This window comes from Spermophilus citellus (genome assembly GCF_964194105.1).
Source record: "Spermophilus citellus genome assembly, chromosome: 10".
In the NCBI taxonomy this organism is placed as follows: domain Eukaryota; kingdom Metazoa; phylum Chordata; class Mammalia; order Rodentia; family Sciuridae; genus Spermophilus; species Spermophilus citellus.
Genome location: NC_138197.1, coordinates 66396961 through 66417285, shown reverse-complemented (window position 1 = coordinate 66417285; position 20325 = coordinate 66396961). Strand labels below are relative to the sequence as shown.

Below are 20325 nucleotides of genomic sequence, written 5' to 3'. Positions count from 1 at the left end.
TCCTTATATACTCTGGATATTAGGGCTCTATCTGAAGTTTGAGGAGTAAAAATTTGTTCCCAGGATGTAGGCTCCCTATTTACCTCTCTTATTGTTTCTCTTGCTGAGAAAAAACTTTTTAGTTTAAGTAAGTCCCATTTGTTGATTCTTGTTATTAACTCTTGTGCTATGGGTGTCCTATTAAGGAATTTGGAGCCCGACCCCACAATATGTAGATCGGAGCCAACTTTTTCTTCTATCAGACGCAGAGTCTCTGATTTGATATCAAGCTCCTTGATCCATTTTGAGTTAACTTTTGTGCATGGCGAGAGAAAGGGATTCAGTTTCATTTTGTTGCATATGGATTTCCAGTTTTCCCAACACCATTTGTTGAAGATGCTATCCTTCCTCCATTGCATGCTTTTAGCCCCTTTATCAAATATAAGATAGTTGTAACTTTGTGGATTAGTCTCTGTGTCCTCTATTCTATACCATTGGTCCACCCGCCTGTTTTGGTACCAGTACCATGCTGTTTTTGTCACTATTGCTCTGTAATATAGTTTGAAATCTGGTATCGCTATACCGCCTGATTCACACTTCCTGCTTAGAATTGCTTTTGCTATTCTGGGTCTTTTATTTTTCCATATGAATTTCATGATTGCTTTATCTATTTCTACAAGAAATGCCGTAGGGATTTTGATTGGCATTGCATTAAACCTATAGAGAACTTTTGGTAATATCGTCATTTTGATGATGTTAGTTCTGCCTATCCATGAACAGGGTATATTTTTCCATCTTCTAAGATCTTCATCTACTTCTCTCTTTAGGGTTCTGTAGTTTTCCTTGTATAAATCTTTCACCTCTTTTGTTAGGTTGATTCCCAAGTATTTTATTTTTTTTGAGGATATTGTGAATGGAGTGTTTTTCCTCATTTCCGTTTCAGAAGTTTTGTCGCTGATATACAGAAATGCCTTTGATTTATGCGTGTTGATTTTATATCCTGCCACTTTGCTGAATTCATTTATTAGTTCTAGTAGTTTCTTTGTAGACCCTTTTGGGTCTTCTAGGTATAGAATCATGTCATCTGCAAATAGTGATAATTTAAGTTCTTCTTTTCCAATTTTTATGCCTTTAATTTCTTTCGTCTGTCTAATTGCTCTGGCCAGTGTTTCGAGAACTATATTGAATAGAAGTGGTGATAGAGGGCATCCCTGTCTTGTTCCAGATTTTAGAGGGAATGCCTTTAACTTTTGTCCATTCAGAATGATGCTAGCCTGAGGCTTAGCATAGATAGCTTTTACAATGTCAAGGTAAGTTCCTGTCATCCCTAGTTTTTCTAATGTTTTGAACATAAAGGGATGCTGTACTTTGTCGAATGCTTTCTCTGCGTCTATCGAAATGATTATATGGTTCTTATCTTTAAGTCTATTGATGTGGTGAATAACATTTATTGATTTCCGTATATTGAACCAGGCTTGCATCCCAGGGATGAATCCTACTTGATCATGGTGGACAATTTTTTTGATGTTTTTTTGTATTCGATTCGCCAGAATTTTATTGAGAATTTTTGCATCTAGGTTCATTAGAGATATTGGTCTGTAGTTTTCTTTCTTTGAGGTGTCTTTGTTTGGTTTCGGAATCAGGGTGATGTTGGCGTCATAGAATGAATTTGGAAGAGCTCCCTCTTTTTCTATTTCCTGAAATAACTTGAAAAGTATTGGTATTAATTCTTCTTTAAAGGTTTTGTAAAACTCTGCTGTATACCCATCCGGTCCTGGGCTTTTCTTGGTTGGTAGTCTTTTGATGGCTTCTTCAATTTCATCCATTGATATTGGTCTGTTCAAATTGTGTGTATCCTCCTGACTCAGTCTGGGCAAATCATATGACTTAAGAAATTTATCGATGTCTTCACTATCTTCTATTTTATTGGAATATAGGTTTTCAAAATAATTTCTAATTGTCTTCTGTATTTCTGTAGCATCTGTTGTGATATTGCCTTTTTCATCCCGTATGTTAGTAATTTGAGTTCTCTCTCTTCTTCTCTTCGTTAGCATGGCTAAAGGTCTGTCGATCTTATTTATTTTTTCGAAGAACCAACTTTTAGTTTTGTTAATTTTTTCAATAGTTTCTTTTGTTTCAATTTCATTGATTTCCGCTCTGATTTTAATTATTTCTTGCCTTCTGCTACATTTGCTGTTGTTTTGCTCTTCCTTTTCTAGGGCTTTGAGATGAAGTGTGAGCTCATTTATTTGTTGGTTTTTTCTTTTTTTGAGGAATGACCACCAGGCGATGAATTTTCCTCTTAAATCTGCTTTCATTGTGTCCCATAGAGTCCGATATGTTGTGTCTGTATTTTCATTTATCTCTAAGAATTTTTTGATTTCCTCCTTTATGTCTTCTGTAACCCATTGATCATTCAGTAACATATTGTTCATTTTCCATGTGATGTAGGATTTTTCCTTCCTTCTTTTATCATTGATTTACAGTTTCATTCCATAATGATCAGATAAAATGCATGGTATTATCTCCACCCCTTTATATTTACTGAGGGTTGCCCTATGGCATAATATATGGTCTATTTTTGAGAAGGATCCATGTGCTGCTGAGAAAAAAGTATATCCATTTGATGATGGTTGATATATTCTATATATGTCAGTTAAGTCTAGGTTATTGATTGTGGTATTGAGTTCTATAGTTTCTTTATCGACTTTTGTTTGGAGAATCTGTCCAATGGTGAGAGAGGTGTGTTGAAGTTACCCATAATTATTGTGTTGTGGTCTATTTGATTCTTGAACTTGAGGAGAATTTGTTTTATGAATGTCGCAGCACCATTATTTGGTGCATAAATATTGATAATTGTTATGTCTTGTTGGTGAATGGTTCCTTTTAACAGTATATAATGTCCTTCTTTATCCCTTTTGATTAACTTAGTCTTGAAATCGATTTTATTCGATATGAGGATGGCCACCCCTGCTTGCTTACGAGGACCGTGTGCGTGGATATTTTTTCCCATCCTTTCACCTACAGCCTGTGTATGTCTTTTCCAATCAGATGTGTCTCCTGGAGGCAGCATGTTGTTGGATTTGTTTTTTTAATCCATGATACCAGACTATGTCGCTTTATTGGAGAGTTTAAGCCATTTACATTCAGAGTTACTATTGATATATGGTTTGAACTTCCATCCATGTTTGATTGTTTATCCTTTTTTTAAAAAAATTTAGTTTGTTTCTCCATGATTATCTTTCCCCTCGCCCTCTGTCTTTACAGAGGCACTTCCCACTGATGGTTTTGGTTATTGTTTTTCATTTCTTCCTCGTGTAGTGTTTTGCTCAAAATGCTTTGCAATGCTGGTTTTCTGGCTGCAAATTCTTTTAACTTTTGTTTATCATGAAAGATTTTTATTTCGTTGTCATACCTGAAGCTTAATTTTGCTGGATACAGAATTCCTGGTTGGCATCCATTGTCTTTCAGTGTTTGAAATACATTGTTCCATGACCTTCTTGCTTTCAGCGTCTGTGATGAAAAATCCGTTGTTAACCTTATTGGTTTACCCCTGAATGTAATCTGTCTCCTTTCTCTTGTAGCTTTTAATATTTTCTCTTCGTTCTGTATATTGGATATCTTCATAAAAATGTGTCTTGGCGTTTGTCTACTGTGATTTTGTGTGCTCGGTGTCCTGTATGCATCTTCAATTTGTATATCTGTTTCCTTTTTTATTTCTGGAAAGTTTTCTGTAATTATTTCATTCAGCAGGTTACTCATTCCCTTGGTTTGAATCTCTGTACCTTCTTCTATCCTGATGACTCCTAAGTTTGGTTTTTTTATGTTATCCCATAATTCTTGGATGTTTTTCTGGTGATTTTTTACCAGCCTTTCTAAGTTGGCTAGACTCTTTTCAAGATGATATATTTTGTCTTCATTATCTGACGTTCTGGCTTCTACTTGCTCCACTCTGTTAGTGATACTCTCAATTGAGTTTTTAATTTGGTTTATCGTTTCCTTCATTTCTAGAATTATTGTTTGATTATTTTTTTATAATCTCTATCTCCTGATAAAGATGCTTAACTTCTTCTTTTATCTGTTTATGTAATTCATTCTCAATGTGTTCTTTCCCTGCTTGAATTTGCTGTCTTGTATCCTCTTTAAGCTTCCATTCCATCTGTCTAAGGTGTTCCTTGAGTTCTTTATATGACCATTTTTCTGATGACTGTAGGTCCTCCTGAATATTTAGGCTGTCCTGCATTGTTTGTACTCCTTTTCTTCCTTGCTTTTTGAAGCTGCTCATGTTACTTCTTGTTCTGTTTGACTGCTGAGTTACTGTTTACTCCTATAAATTTATTTGATGCTTGGGAGGAAAGGTATTAGAAGGGAAGGGAAGAAGTCACTAAAGAGAATGAGAGTAAGCAGGTAGAATTTAAGGAAGGGGGATAAGATAATGGAAAAGAAATGAAAAGACAAAAGAAGAAAAAAAATAGGAAATAAAAAAAGAAAAAAATTAAAAAAAATTAAAATTAAAATTAGAAGAAAAAAAATTTTTAAAAATTGTAAAAAAAAAATTTAAAAAAACAACAAGAAAGAAAAATGAAAATGAAAGAAAAACCCAAATCAAAAAAAAAGCGAAAAGAAAAAAGAAAGGAAAAAAAACCTAATAAATGCAGTCTTAGAGTTTGATTAACTTCTCTTCCAGTAGGTGGCGCTGTGCCCACCAGGCCAAGTTTCTCCTGTCAGTACACGGGAACCAATCACTGTGCAGCAGCTCCTCCCAGACTGGGCGAGTCTCCAATCCTGAGTGCCTAGGGCCTCCTCTTGTGTCTAGTCACTTCCCACTTTTCCTCTAGCCAGGCTCCTCTCACGGGTGCCGCTCACCACAATACTGGCTACACGCCAGGTCTGCTGCTCCCGGGAGCCCTGTTTTCATGAACGACTGGGCACACTCTCCCTGTTTGCCATTCCCTCAGACCCTAAGTTTGTAGAGCTTGGGGCTGAAAATCCTCAGCGAATTTTACTTGCCCTCCGGTAGCCACGCCCCCGGTAGCTGGTGCAAGAGACCTCAGCTGTCAGCACTGGTGGGCGTGGTAGTTCCGCGCCGCGGGTCCCGCACCACGGGTCCCGCGCCACCTCTGATTCCCTCGGTCTGGCTATCGCTCTCACGGGAGAGCTGGGAGGGGCCCTTACGGGAGAGCTGGGAGGGGCCCTTAAGGTTTCCCCATGTGTGGAGAGGGAAGGCTAGGGAATTACACACCTGTAGCCGCAGGTTTCAATGAAGTTATCTCCTCTGCCGCAGTCTGATGACGTCAGTTCTCTGCCATGGTGGTATCTCTTGCAAATGGCGACAGTTCGTTTCCCTTTGCCAGGTGACCAATGCAACGGGTGGGTCCTTACTGTCTCTCCCAAGCCCCGTTTCAAACCTGTGGCCACTACCTATGAAGGCTCGGTTGGCATTTACCTCCGTAGGATGAGAAGGGCTGACCAGTTGTTTCAGCCGGATGGATTAATGCTGAGTCACAGCTGTTTGTCTGCGGGAAGCAGGCGAATGGGAGTTTGAATTCAGCCGATCCGGGCTCAGTGTGTGTTCTGAGAGGCCCAGACTGTTCGCCCCAGATCCACGTCAGCTCAGCATTGCCTAGTGATCCTGAGCAAACAGATTTAGGTTGTTTACGACTCCCTATGCCTGCACAGCTGAAGAGGTCAGAGACTTGATCTCTTTGCGCCCGCCGCCATGTTGGAGTCTCTTCATTTTTCTGATCCCTTTTTCCTTGCTTGAGGAAAGGTCATGTAAGCTGAGTCACTCAACTCTCTCTTGTCTCTTTTTTGTTCTGAATCCTCAAATGAAGCACTATAATCTAGTAAGAACCTAAGCAATGGAGATTAAAACAGGAAGATTATCTTTCCATTGTACAACTCATCCTTAACTGGATTGTTGTGGTGGTTGATTTATTTTTAGTTTTACATAAGTGCTTTTATGTTGCTTGCTTCTCTTCTCACTACTTACATCCTTCTAAAGATTTTTTTTTTTTAAATTAGGGGTCACCAAATCACCCGTTGTAGGGTTTAGTTTTGTTTTCACAGAGCAATTGGCTACCTAATGGTTGATCAAATTCTGCTTTATGGGAACAGACTGACCCAGTGCAAACTCTTTACTTTCATCATCCTAAGATCACATGTCAAAGGCATTTTATCCCATGGCACATTTTAAGTTAATAAAAAGAAATTTTAAGTCAATTTCATTGTGAGGTCAGTGCTTTTTTAACAAACAGTTGTGTTTTTAAAATGATAACAGAAACTTGTGATGAGCTGCGTGACCTAGATATTTTGAATGGAATTTTCCACTACAAAAAAGGTTGGTTTTTATCCATTTTTAAAAAAGTTTATAGGAACACAAAGATTTAAAACTTTTAAATATTTTTAAAATTCTACCTAGTTGATAGGGCTGAGGCAGGAGAGTCACAAATTCAAGACCAGCCTGGGCAACTTAGCAAGAATCTATTTCAAAGTAAAATTGAAAAAAGGCTGGAGATGTAGCTGGGTGGCAGAGCACCTGCCTAGTATGCATGAGGCCCTGGGGTCAATCCTCAGCACTATTATGAAAAGCTAAAGGGAAGAAAAAGTTGAAACACCACAAAGAGATATTCTTCTTTAGCTAAATTTTCCTGCAGCTTAAACTACTTCCTAATTCCTAAGTAGACAGTACACACTCAGTTTATATTCCCGGGAATTGCCAGTGTGGGGGTGGAGGCATACAGAAGGAGCTGAAAGGCACAGGGTGCACTATATAATCACTATGGATTCAGGATGAGTAAAGCAGTAAGTAGGTTGGAGTGAGAAAACTCAGTTCAAACCAGAGTGTAGGAAGACTTGTGATCGCTAAGGGTTTTCACTTGCAGGAGGGGACTTACTGGGAGGACTAAGGGCCCCTCTGGGGAGAGGGATTCCTGCCACTGCCTTGTTTTTCATTCTCTGTCCTCGGGAATGCCCTGTCTTGTCTCCACCCACACTTGCGAGAATACTCTGATTGCAGGGGGACCTAAGATCTGAACACTGAGGCAAAATCAAATTAAGCAGCACTTGAAATGGCATGGTGAGGAATTTGTACCTGAAGCTTATTCAGTGGGGAAGCCAGTGGAGATTTTTTTTGGGAAAATCTATTAAGTCTTACTGCAGAAAGTGGACCAACAGAGGCAGAGCTGGGGAGTCACTCAGCAAACAACAGGCTTTAATGTATTCCTTAATGGTTGTGCCTTAGAACAGCTCTGTAAATCAGTTTCATCTCCTTCTGCAGTTCCACAGGAAATTGCTGGAGGCCAGGCAGGGACCTTAGTCTTCTGCTCTTCTAGTTGCACAATGTTTGACCCTATTTAATGTCCCCTCCCCCATGTCAGGTTGCCCACATCCTTTTCTTCTCTGCCCACCAGTCCTCTGCCATTGACTCTGAGGAGTGTTGGCCAGGCCTGGTACTGAGATCTGTCAAAATGGTCCATTGATGGGTTTATTTGAAAAAAAAATACTCAGGCTTTTCCCTTAATTTGAAAATAATGGAAATTCTCTTTGGAAAACAAGTTTCCTCCACAAGAAAGGCAGATGGGGGACTTGTTAAGTAAAGATTTGGTAGACTTGAGTTCTGGTCATTCAAATTAGCCTGATTACATTCAGTCTTTATGGAACAACAGGACTTAAATATGAGTCAGTTCCATTTTGGAAAGTCCCGAACCCACACTTCTTTGGGCTGCCAGTCTGGAAGGGAAGGCTGCTTTTCCCTGACCCTCTGCAGCCAGATCTGTAAATCTCAATTCTGTGAAAAGATTTAGAATGTTAAGGACAAAGGAAAGGCCAAACCAGTCCTTAGCAGCAATGCTATACAGCTGTCAGAGTTCAGAAATGCCATGATGCCATGCTGTTGTTAAAAACAAGCAACACTATTTCTCAGGTTTAATGCTTTTAAGTTTCCCCTGGCTAATCCCCCCAATACTTGCTTTTCCTTCTCTGGATTCCTTATCTCATCTTCATTTTGCTCAAGCCAACATTTCTGTACTGGTGTTAGCTGCTATGGTCTTATTTCAAGTGGAGCATGAACTCCTATTTCTGGAGACCAGGTTTTCACTGTGGTCCTTCACAGTGACTGGCAGGGTCTGCGGATTGTGCAGTTTATACACATGATGGCTTCAGAGTGAGTTTGTAGTCTGTATTTTTTCTGGTCTTTGACTTATTCTGGCAAAATAGTATAAACTTGGAGAAGTAATGCCAGGGAGAACCAGATCTCTTGGATTAAAGATGAAGAAGGGAGATGAGTAAAATCAACATCAATGTAACATATGATTCATTTTTTAAAAAATGCCTTATTGTGAAGTACAACATGACTCAAAAAGTGTTTGGAAATATAATGCACAGTTTCAAAATACATGCTTCTTTAATACTTCAGCTTAGGTGGTTTCAAACTTATTAATGAACAATTCACTGTGATTAGTTCTAGCCATGGTCAGATAATTGATCTCCACACCTAGAAGGACCAAAAAGCAGCCTTAATGTGTCTTGAGAATACATGAAGTGGTTTTAAACCTCCTTTGACAAAATTATTTTTTTAACTAGAGATTTTTTTTAAAATTAGAAATTTAGGCCATCAAGTTCTGATATCAACTCTGAATGCATTCAGTGACTCTAATGGTTCTTAGAGCATTTTGAATTTTTTAGTTGTATGTGGACACAATGTTTTTTATTTGTTTATTTTTTTTTTTTATGTGGTGCTGAGGATCGAACCCAGGGCCCCACGCATGTGAGGCAAGCGCTCCACCACTGAGCCACAACCCCAGCCCTGAATTTTTTTTTTTTTTAAGAGAGTGAGAGAGAGAGAGAGAGTTTTTTTTTTTTTTAATATTTATTTTTTAGTTCTCGGTGGACACAACATCTTTGTTGGTATGTGGTGCTGAGGATCGAACCCGGGCCGCACGCATGCCAGGCGAGCGCGCTACCGCTTGAGCCACATCCCCAGCCCCCGCCCAGCCCTGAATTCTTACTACTATATATTTGTATGTATCCCATCCCAACTCGGGCCCCTCCCATGCCGTGGAGAGGGATGACTGATGTGTGTCCCTCTCATGCGCTGCTAGGTGCTGGACCCAGGTTTGATACATGCGCGCTCTGTGAATTCTCCCAGTAGTGCTGTGGGGCAGTGTCATCATGCCACTCCCATTTCACCCTGAGCAGACAGGGTGGGGCATGCCCAGGTCCCCAGACCTGGTAAGGATTTGAACTTAAGTTATGAATCCCGTATGCTTTCTCAAAGCCCTAGCTTTACCCCTAAAGTGTGGACCATGAGCCCTGCCTCCCCTGCCATAACTTTCTGAGTGCTATAGGAATTAGACTATATAGTGCCTGCACCACTAATTACGTAGCCCCAGATCACCCCCATCGCCTCCTCCTGTGACTTGCATGTGGTAGGTTCTAGAAGAATTTTTGATGGTGAGACAGCTTTCTTTTTTAAAAATTTTTATTCTTTTCAGTTATACATGACGGTAGAATGTATTTTAACATATCATACAATACATGGAGTATACTCCATGTATACTTCCCATTCGTATGGTTGTACATGATGGGGAGTTACATTATTCATGTATTCATATATGAACATAGGAAAGTAGTGTCTGATTTATTCTACTGTCTTTTATTCCCATCCCCCCTTCCCTTCTTTTCCCCTTGTATAATCCAAAGTATTTCTGTTCTCCCTCACCCCTGCCTTATTGTGTGTTAGCATCCCACATATCAGAGAGAACACTTGGCCTTTAGTTTATTGGGATTGGCTTATTTCACTGAGCACAATAGTCTCCAGTTCTACCCATTTACCAGCAAATGCCATAATTTCATTCTTATTTATGGCTGAGTAATATTCCATTGTGTATATGTACACACATTTTTATTATCCATTCATCTGTTGAAGGGCACCTAGGTTGGTTCCATAGCTTAGCTGTTGTGAATTGAGCTTTAATAAACATTGATGTGGCTGCGTCACTGTAATATGCTGATTTTAAGTCCTTTAGGTATATTCCAAGGAGTGGGATAACTGGGTCAAGTTTTCTGAGCAATCTCCATTTATGAAACAGGGAGAGGGAATTTCTATTTAGTAACTCTTGGACTCCTAGAGTATGAATGAACTCAGAAGAAAGGTTGCCTCTAGTATTTTTTAAAATGCCAGGTTTATAGTAGTCTTTCTTGTTATCTAATTTTCCACTTAAAGGAAAATCTACATAAACAATTAACTTACATTGTATGTAATACTGTCATTTATTATGAAAATGATTCAAAATATATAGCTGTTTTAACTTAGAGTTGTGTTTCATTTCATCTCAAAATGAGCATCTGTTACAGGTATTTTTTGGTGCCAGGTAGAGTGAGAGATATAAAAATAAATGAGGCAAGGTACCTACTTTGGAGCACTCAGCATTTATTTGGTAACAAAAATGTAGGCAAGTAATTCTGGTAAAACAAACAAAAAAAATAGGGGATGTCAAATAGGGCAATACATTTTTAGGCAACCAGTTGATAAATTTTCATATGTAATATGTTTTGGTAAGCAATAAATTTTTAGTCTTGATGTTAAGCTTGAAATCATTATCATAAGGTTAAATATATTATGCATGTCTTTACAGCAAGTTTATTTCTGACCGTGAAAGTAGAAGAAGTCTCACAAACAGCCATTTGGAAAAAAAGAAATGTGATGAATATGTAAGTGTCATTATAATAAAGTGTACTTATTTTTTAATCACATAAATTGGGACAGTTGTTTTTAATTCATATAGCATGGTACCAAAAACAGAGTTGTCTGTACACTAGGATATTCCTCACATATCCTATGTAATTTCTCCTGAAACCCATTTAAAAAAAATAACTACCTCAACTCAGAAAGGATTTCCATGCTGGTTCCTAGTAGTGCTTTAAAAGCTTTGGCCTGATGGGCTTTCCTGGAGACGGACTGACTTAGTGGGAACTTGTGTTTCTTTGTTCAGATCCCAGGAACGACCTCCTTGGGCATGTCCGTCTTTAACCTGAGCAACGCCATCATGGGCAGTGGGATTTTGGGACTCGCCTTTGCCTTGGCCAACACTGGAATCCTTCTTTTTCTGTGAGTATTGGCATGACAGAACTTTCCATTTTTAGAACTTTTCTGTATACTTATGTTACTACGTAGAAGAAATTGGAAATAATTCTAAATAATTCGTATTTATTTATGTCTAACTTGGCTATGTGACCAATAAGACTTTTATTTATTATCAGACTGACTTTGACTTTCCAAAGGAAGGAAAACCTTTTTATTAATTAAAAAAATTGAAATAGCCTTAAAAAAAAGATTAAAACATTTGAAAATAGCAGTTTTTCTTGTACTCTTCTTGTCTCTTTTCATATCACCTAAATGGGCAAAATATTAAGATATTTAACTCAGCCAGTCACCACTTTGGTATTTGGAGTGCCATGGAGCATGTACTATCGCCAAAGACAATTACAGAGGTGTTTGTAAGAAATGTGCAAGAAGCAGAGATGAGAAATGAGTTGTACCCTTTCTCTGAGATTCAGTGATAAGAAAATGGCAATTTTCTTTTTGAATAACTTCATCTCCAACTGTTGAATGGGATTTTCTGCAAATGTTGTCAGTTGGGACATGATTAAGACAGATCATAGAATTCATACCAGGAAAAGTCTCCCCCAGCCTGCAGAGCCGTCACGTCTCCAGGGAGTGTCAGGGCACCTTCCTGTGTGAGGCAAGGAGCACATGCGTCCTCTTGGCCCTGCCTCTTCCCCAGTTTTGCACTAAGGCTTCACAGACTTTGCTCTATTTGGTTCTCATTGTCATGTCTTTCTAATGGTAGCATCATTTTCTTGGAAACAGAGACTACAACCCTACAGATTGTGTGTGTTTGTGTTGCCAAGTACCAGGTTTAAGAGTGATATGACATATTATTATTATTTTCTTTTTTTGGTATATGTGAAACTCTGAGGATGCTGCAGGCATATTGGGTAGTTACACTTATGATTTTCAGTGCATTGACATGAGACATTTGGTCCCAACTCCTGTTCTAAGTGACGGTGTACTCTTAAGCAAGTGACTTAGCCTCTCTAAGCTTCCCTTTCTTTCTCTTTAAGACAAGGAAATTGTACAAGATAAGATCTCAGAACCCTGCCAACCTCCAAAGCGCTATGGTTCTGTGACTTCTTTCAGTCATTCCAAAGCTAGAAATTCATTGAGTTCATAAATGTGTATTACATTGATTTCTTTCTTTCTTTTTAAAAAGTTATTGTAATATATCAAGTTATATGTTAAAGTATAAAAAGTCAATTACTTGATGGGCATAACAACTCTTGCAGCTCTCGCTTTATTCTGCATCCTGACAGCTCTACAAGGTAGGTACCATACTATCGACAGTTCCCCATTTCACAGATAGGGAACTGAGGCATAGGGAGTAACTTGCAATGGGAATCTCTCTTTGTCACCTTTCTGGGGATTCCTTTCACTCCTCTTCTGTGGTAGAACCCTTGTTTCCTGTATTTCATTTCTTCCTCTTTCTAGTTTTATTTCCTTGCTGTTATTGCTGTGAAAAACATGAATGGGAATAAAGTTTTTGAGTTTCGTGTCTGAAAAATGTTTTGATTCTACTTTCATCTTTTGTTTGTCTGTTTTTTTTGTTTTTGTTTTTGTTTTGGAGGCATCTCTTTTCTTTATTTTAAAATACAAAACTATAGGAATTGAAATAATATGGTAGTGACATTAAAAAAAAAAAAAAAGGCATACAAATTGGTGGAACAGAATACGAGCCCAGAACTAAATCCCATATATAGTCAACTGATCTTCACCAAGGATGCAATATTAGACCAAGGAACAACTCCCAGTAGAATTGGGACAACAGAATATTCACATGCATAATGATGAAATTGGACCCAGATTTTATGTCTTACAGAAAAATAAAGCTTGAAATGAACTAAAGACTTAAAAAAAAAAAAAAAATAAGAACCAAGGCTATAAAAGTCCTGGAAAAAAAACAAGAGGGTAAACTCTATGACTGTGGTCTTGGCAGTGATTTCAAAGGAATGATATAAAAAACACAGATAACAAATCAAAAATAGATTAGTGGAGTTGCATCAAATGAAGAAGCTTCTTTTTTAAAAAAAAATTTTGTTCTAATTACTTATAAATGACAGTAGAATGTATTTTGACACATCACACATAAATGGAGTATAATTTTTCATTCTTCTGGTTGTACATGATGAAGAATCACCAGTCGTGTAGTCCTATAAGTACATAGGGTAATAATGTCAAAGTCATTCTACTATCTTCCTACCTCTCTACCCCTCCCCTCCTTCACTCCCCTCTATCTAATCCAAAGTAACTCTATTCCTTGAAAAGAAGAAATCAATAAACTCAATTAAAAATTCAATGGAAAACATTATCACCAGACTAGACCACTTGGAAGACAGAGCCTCAGGCAAAGAAGACAAAATATATAACCTTGAAAATAAAGTTGATCATGCAGAGAGGATAGTAGAAAACCATGAATTATGGGATAACACGAAAAGACCAAATTTAAGATTTATCTAGCTTCGTCTTTGATTGGCAGTTTGGCTGGATATAGAACTCTGTATTGGTGATAATTTTCCCTCAGAAGTTTGAAGATATTGCTCCATTACCTTTGAGATTTTTCTGTTGTGAGATTCCAAATACTTCTGATTCCTAATCTTTTATATATAGTCCAGTTTGGGGTTTTATTTTTTCTGGAAACTTGCTGAATCTCTTTGTTGCAGTGTTGCGCAGTTTCACAGTGACCTTGTGGAGCCGTGCTGTGGGCCTGTTTTCATTTTTTGTGTGAGCAGTTGATGTGTCCTTTTAGAAATCCATGGTCTTCAGTTTGGGGAACTTTTCTTAAATTATTATGTTAATGAATTATTTCCTCTTGTTTTTCTTTTCTCTCCTGGAACCATTACCCAGATTTTGGACCTTCTGGACTGGTCCTCCAACTTTTAAAATATTTTTTAAATTTTCATTTCTAATAACATTTAGCTGTACTCCTTGGGATTTGTCAATTTTTCCCCCCAGCTCTTTAGTGACTATATTATTTTTGTTATTAGTTTTTTATTTATAGGAGCTTTCTAAAATACTCTGAATGTTCCCTTTCTTAATGTTATTTTGGTTCTGTCTCAGGGTTAGAAGTCTTAGGGTCATTGTCTTCTCTGAGAATTCTTATGATAGTTTTTCTCCATTGTGGAAAATTTCAAACATAGAATAATATAAAAGATTTTCATGTTCCCTCATCCTATGGCCACAATTATTTAATCAGTCCACACCTAGATTGTCTTGAAGCAAATCTCAACCATCATATCATTTCATCCATAAATATTTCCGTATATATAACATATAAGAACTAACATATAACATATAAGAACTCTTAAAACATAACCATAATATGTCATACCTAAAACCACCAATTAACAACAGTTCCTTAATATTGAATATCCAACTAATATTTAAATTACTGATGATTTCATATTTAAACAAACAAAAACAGTTGGATTTTTTCAAATCAGTACTCAAATAAGGTTCATACAGTGCAACTGTTGGTTATTATGTGTTTGAAGTCTCTTAATCTATACAGGGTCTGCTGTCTCTCTCTTTGTTTTCCATGTAATTTGTTGAAGAAACTGGACCATTTGTCTTAGAGATTTTCTAAGGATTGTATCCTTTTGTGCAAGTTGATGTTTGTTTTATTGTTTTGGATTCTTTCCTCAGATGTCAGGTGGCTCTTCCTTGTCTGTTATATTCAAGAATGCGGAAAAATAAGGCTGACTGGAACCTTGTGGGTGCACATGGGGCCAGTTTGTAACAACTTCACTCAAGGTGCTCTTCATAACCCTTTACCTGAGGAGCCACCAGTGTCAGTTTCTCTATCAAATCTTCTTCCTTCCTTCCTTCCTTCCTTCCTTCCTTCCTTCCTTCCTTCCTTCCTTCCTTCCTTCCTTCCTTTCTCCCTCCCTCCCTCCCTCCCTCCCTCAGTGCTGATTCTTGAGACCATGAACCCAGGGTCTCATGCATGCTAGGCAAGCCCTCTACCACAGAGCTATGTGCCTACCCCATGTCAGTTTCTCTAGGATGCTTCCTCTTTAGCTCTTTGGATCACACAGAGAAGATCTTGCAATTCCTGCAGGGTCTGGGCCTGGGTGTTGTCTTTCTGGGGACCAAGTCAGAGGAGGGGGCTGTTGGGACTATCACAGCATACCTGTGTTCCCTGAATCCCTAATTCTCATCACAGTGCCCTATCCCCAATTGTGCCTAGTTCCTCACCCAGAGGTCTGTATTTTAAACTGTCCAGTATCTTCAAACTCTGTTAAGATGGAGAAAAGAGCGACTGCTCAGCTTTATGGAGGAAAAGCCTGCTCTGGGGGTTCTAGCTGCCCCTTCAAGAGCACTCAACATATTCAGCATATTTTAATTTATCCCTTCCATTGTCCCTTACTTCCAGTAATGCCACCAGAGTGTTTTGAGGATTCTGTGGTAAAAATTGGGTTGGTCTTGGCTCTGTCCACTGTCATTTCAGATTCAGTTCTATCCATCTTCCAGCTTCTGAAACAATTGTCTTTCCTCATATTCTTATTGTCTCAGCAGCTTTACACCTTGAAAAGAGTAAAATCAAATCCCTTTAATTTTATATTAAAAGGGAGGAGGAGTAAATCCTTGTATCCAATCTACCATTCTTGGAAATCGGTTAATTTTTTTCCACATTTTTTGTTGGTGCATTATAGTTGTACATATTGATGGGATTTGTTGTTACATATTTGTACATGCACACAGCGCAACAATACAATTTGGCCAATATCACTTCCCTCTTTCCTCACATAAATTGATTTTTAACTATACTGGCTCAGGGATAATTGATCTCGTATCTCATGACTCTTTTGCTTCTGAATGAGCAAAGAATTGGATAATCTTGACTTTTATAGTTGAAAGATTTCCCCTGGATGAAACTATTATAGGTCATTTAGTTCTTCGTAAGACACAGAAATAGCGAGCACAACACACCAAATCTTTGATGAAAGCTCCTGAAGGTAGTAGTATAAAGAGTCAAACTTAAAAAGTGTCTCATGACATACAGGACTCTCCCACCTTAGAACAAGGACTCGCTCTGTGACTGTTGTAAAACCAGCTGCTCCCACAGCTGCTCAAAGCCAAGAAGCATTTGGCAGGTTCAGGACATTTCATCTGGTACAGGGCCCTGTTCCAGGCTCATGGGCCAACAGGGAAACGGAGCCCAAGACTGTGCAGGCTTCTTTAGAGATGTAGCCGGCAAGGCTCCTCCGTGTCGCGCTGGGGCTGGGGTGGAACTCTTTGCTGGGGTCATCTGGAAACTTGTTTGTGTGGTTTCTTGGCTGAGTGTGGGACTGGCTTTTTTTTTTTTTTTTTTTAACCTAGAGTAATGACTGTTATTCCTGTTCAACCCACACATCTAATTCAATTCAGTTTGATTCAGTGAGTTCTGCACATTGTAAGAATGCTGTTAGATTTTGCATTTTCCTAAATTCTGAGGTGTTTTGTTTTGTTGCTTTTTTTTTTTTTTTTTTTCAGTACCAGGAATTGAACCCAGGGGCACTTAACCAATGAGCCCCATCTCCAGCCTATTGTCATTTTTTTATTTAGAGACAGGGTCTTGCTAAGTTGCTCAGGGCTTTGCTAAGTTGCTAAAGCTGGCTTTGAACTCGAGATCCTCCTGCCTCAGCCTCTCAAGTCATAGGTGTGCACTATGGTGCCCGGCTTCTGAGGTCTTATGATGCCTTCTGATAAACAGGAAGTATGCTTCTGCGGAATCTCAATTTACACTTGTTTCGAAGGTATAATTTTCTGTGGGAAACAAATGGGGCCATAACTGGAGGCAGTAGTAAGGGATATACTGAGACACAAGTGCTCAGGGCAAAGGGTTCCTATGAATTGAGATTCCATTTCGATTGGGAATCCAAAGAAAAGGCAATAGGTGCCAAAGAAATCTCCTCCCATGTAACTTCTTTATTTTCCTAAGTATCCCCATAATGCTGTCATCACAAAAGTAGGAGCTAAAAGTAAGTATCGACATGAAAGAATGGTGGGTTATGTTTTGTCATGCTTTCTAAATATTTCCATTAAAGGCATGCATTTTATAGAAAATTTATCTCTTTAGAACATATCGTCTCCTTATAATGCTAGGTAAATGAGGTGTTTATTAAACTATACAGAATCTGATAAAGCGATAGATGATTTTTATTTAAATAATTATCCCTTAAGTTTACAACTATGAATGAAGACAGTGAAACTCATGACACTTCTGAGATGTTAGAGTTTATTGTAAACAATGAGTGTGTAACTGGACAGGATGGTGCATGAGGCCAGCCTGGGAAACTTAGTGAGACCTTGTCTCAAAATAAAAAAACAAAAAGCGGGGTGGAGATAGCACAGTGGTAGAGCAAACCTGGCTTTAATCTCCATTAACACACACACATTTACACACATGCAAAACATAAAAACAAAAGAAACCTCAGTGAGTGTGTAAACAATCTTTTTGACGTAATACATAATATTGTCAAATAGCATTGCAATCTATACAAAATAATAGTTTTTTTTTTTTTTAATTTTGGTTGATTAGAATTCCAGACTTTTTTGTCTCTCTTGTTTTCTACCACACTTGTGTCCTGGTTGTGGAAATGCAAATGTATTTAAAACACACTTTGAAAAGTGACATGCAAGGAGAATTTTATTAATCAGTATTAATCCCTGCTCTGGGGTAAATGAATGTGCGGTGTGTGTGCATGCACGTGCATGCATATATTAATGTGTAAGAGAAAAGAGATGCAGAGGGTACTAGTAGTGCCTGGTATATAGTAAATATTTGTTCAAGTACTGTGGTTATTATTAGACAATAAATAATGGTTAACATATATTGAACTTCTACTGTGTAGGTAACTATGTATACCACGTTATCATATTTAATCCCCCCCAACAGCACAAGGAGGTACATATAGCCCACTCTACAGGTGAACTAAGTGAGGCTTAACAACTTACATATGATCATGAGTTATGATGTAGAGGAGATAGGCTTGCTCGACTCCAGAACCAGTGAGATCAAAAGCCCTGGACTGCCTTTTAGTGTTGCCCTCTCCTTCAGAAACCAGCCCTGCGTGGGTAATGTACAATATGAGAGAAGCTTTATCCTCATCAATGGATGTTTGTAAGTTAATACTTTTAACTTTCCAATATAATTCAGCTTTAAAATCACCTTGCAAAATCATCAGTATTCCGGATTTTTATCTTTTGGACTTATCGTGTTAGTATTCCACCAAGAACCATTTTCATTATTGTAATAAAAACAGCTTTTCAGTATCAAGTGTACCAAACTGTAGAGCAAGGGTGGTCAAGTTCTTGGTCACAGTGAATAGAACATATGCCTACAGTATATTACAAAACCAGTAGAGCAGCTGAACTGCTCAACAGCAACTTTGTATTTTTCATGCTTTTCCTCATGTGCAGTTTAAGGATTTCCTACTGCCTCAGGAGCCCTTGAACTTAATTCCCAGCAAAGAGGTAACTAACTTTTTCTGTTATTAAAAATTGAACACCACATAGTAGCAAAGACAAATAAGACCAAGTTCATCATTAGGAAATTGGTTAAATAATCATGGTAGTTTCATAAAATAGAATATAAGATTATTACTAAGGAGTAAAATAGACATGTTTCCCAACAGCACTTTTACTGTAGATTATAATATTATTATGTGAAAGCAAACTGAATATTGGATGGCAGTGAGCGTGGATGGAGACTGTATGTTTGTGTACCTCTTGCCCAGAATATCTGAGGGGGTTGGACAAGAAAACTATTGATGGTGGGAACTTCTGGAGAGTGAGAGAGTCTGGGAGTGGAGTAGATATGGAAAATTTATACTCTTTGAATTTATTTTTGCAATGTACTTTTAGGAGGAAAAAACTAGTTGAAAAAATTGGTCTCTAGAGAACTTAAAACCAATATAATAAAACTCCTTTTCCTCTTACCTAAAGAAAACTTGAGAAAATATTTTTGGTGTCTGTAGACCACAAGAGCTCAAATGAGAAATCAGTGTGGTGCTGCCTGGTCCAAATTCTGTTTTCAACCTTATGCCTTGTGCTTTGGCCACATTGGTTATCTCCCAATCTATAGAAGCTGAGGTGCCTCCACTTCACCCCACCCCACCTCATCTCTCCATGCTTCTGAATCCTGGCAGTCCTGTAAGACTCAGGGTAGATGCCATCTCCTCCAGAGGTGCTTCTCTGATCCTCAAAAGTGGAAGGGAGATTTCTCTTCCTTTACTTTTCAGTGTAATCTCTACATTTCCAGTAAGTAAGTAACAGGATGGTAATACTTAACAGAATTCATGTTAAATTTTTCCTTGTTCATTCAAATTGTGATCCTTACCCCCAAGAGGATCTAGAACAGTGCTTGCATATAGGTATTTCTCAATAGAGTCTATTGAAATGAATGAATGATTATGTAAGCATTATATTTCGCAAAACAAAAAGCAAAGTTTAAAGCAAAACATTGGCTCTTGTCATTGTTGCACTTACAGAGGAGACACAAAGTCAACCAAAAGGTTTAGTTTACCCTCAGATTTTTAGTTGGCCATGGAGATGAAATGATAATAATCAGAAGGTTCTGGAACTCACTGATTATTATTTACTTTCCTTAAGAATGTCTCCTTCATTTGAAAATTCAGAATAGTTCAAAGATTGTTAAGAAATACAGTGTGAGGTTAGTATTGCAAAATGGCATTTGTTGTTAAATTGCTGTTTGCAAAAAGGACAGTAATTGTCATTGTCAGTTTACAGCAATGACCTTCATTTTGTGGTGGGTTGTTTGCTTTCATTGTAGCTGAATTCTTCCCTTTCTCCTAATATTTGCCTTGGTGGGCCATTTGTCATTATTTTATCAATAAGAGAATACATCATTTTGTTGTCTGTAACTAGTGTTTACAAACAAACCAGTAAATAGCCACCTAGTAAAGATAAAATAAAATAAGGGTGTTTGTCAACTGAGATTAGATTACCAGGTCTCTCTTCTCTTTAAATTCAGCATTTTACAATTGCGCCCACATTAAGGGTAGACAGATAAAATTGGAACTACAGACTCATCAACACATGGCCCTAAGTACCTGTTCCTACATTGTGGGAACTAGTTTGTTGTCCTTTCATAGAAATGTTCTCATTTTATGAGGAGGTTTATATTCATTTTAAACAACTACCTCAGCAGAGCTCTCTGTCTCTCAGCATCTGTCAGCAAACTCCAGATTGGGTTGAGATTGCCCTGTACCTTTGCAAATTTTCTC

At 38.0% G+C, this 20325-nt stretch overlaps 1 protein-coding gene across 5 annotated transcripts in view; it reads left to right on the top strand.

Annotated features, from left to right (window-relative positions):
* Positions 1-20325, top strand: part of SLC38A1 (solute carrier family 38 member 1) — a 72095-nt gene that overhangs the window by 22381 nt on the left and 29389 nt on the right. For all 5 annotated transcript variants that reach the window (XR_014024243.1, XM_081311720.1, XM_081311722.1 and 2 more), the window contains 2 exons: positions 10617-10692; positions 10974-11089. Coding sequence is in view for 4 of the 5 variants with exons in the window: in XM_081311720.1 (XP_081167846.1) it covers positions 10617-10692; positions 10974-11089 (192 nt within the window). In the remaining variant the exon portion in view is untranslated. The remainder of the gene's footprint in view (positions 1-10616; positions 10693-10973; positions 11090-20325) is intronic.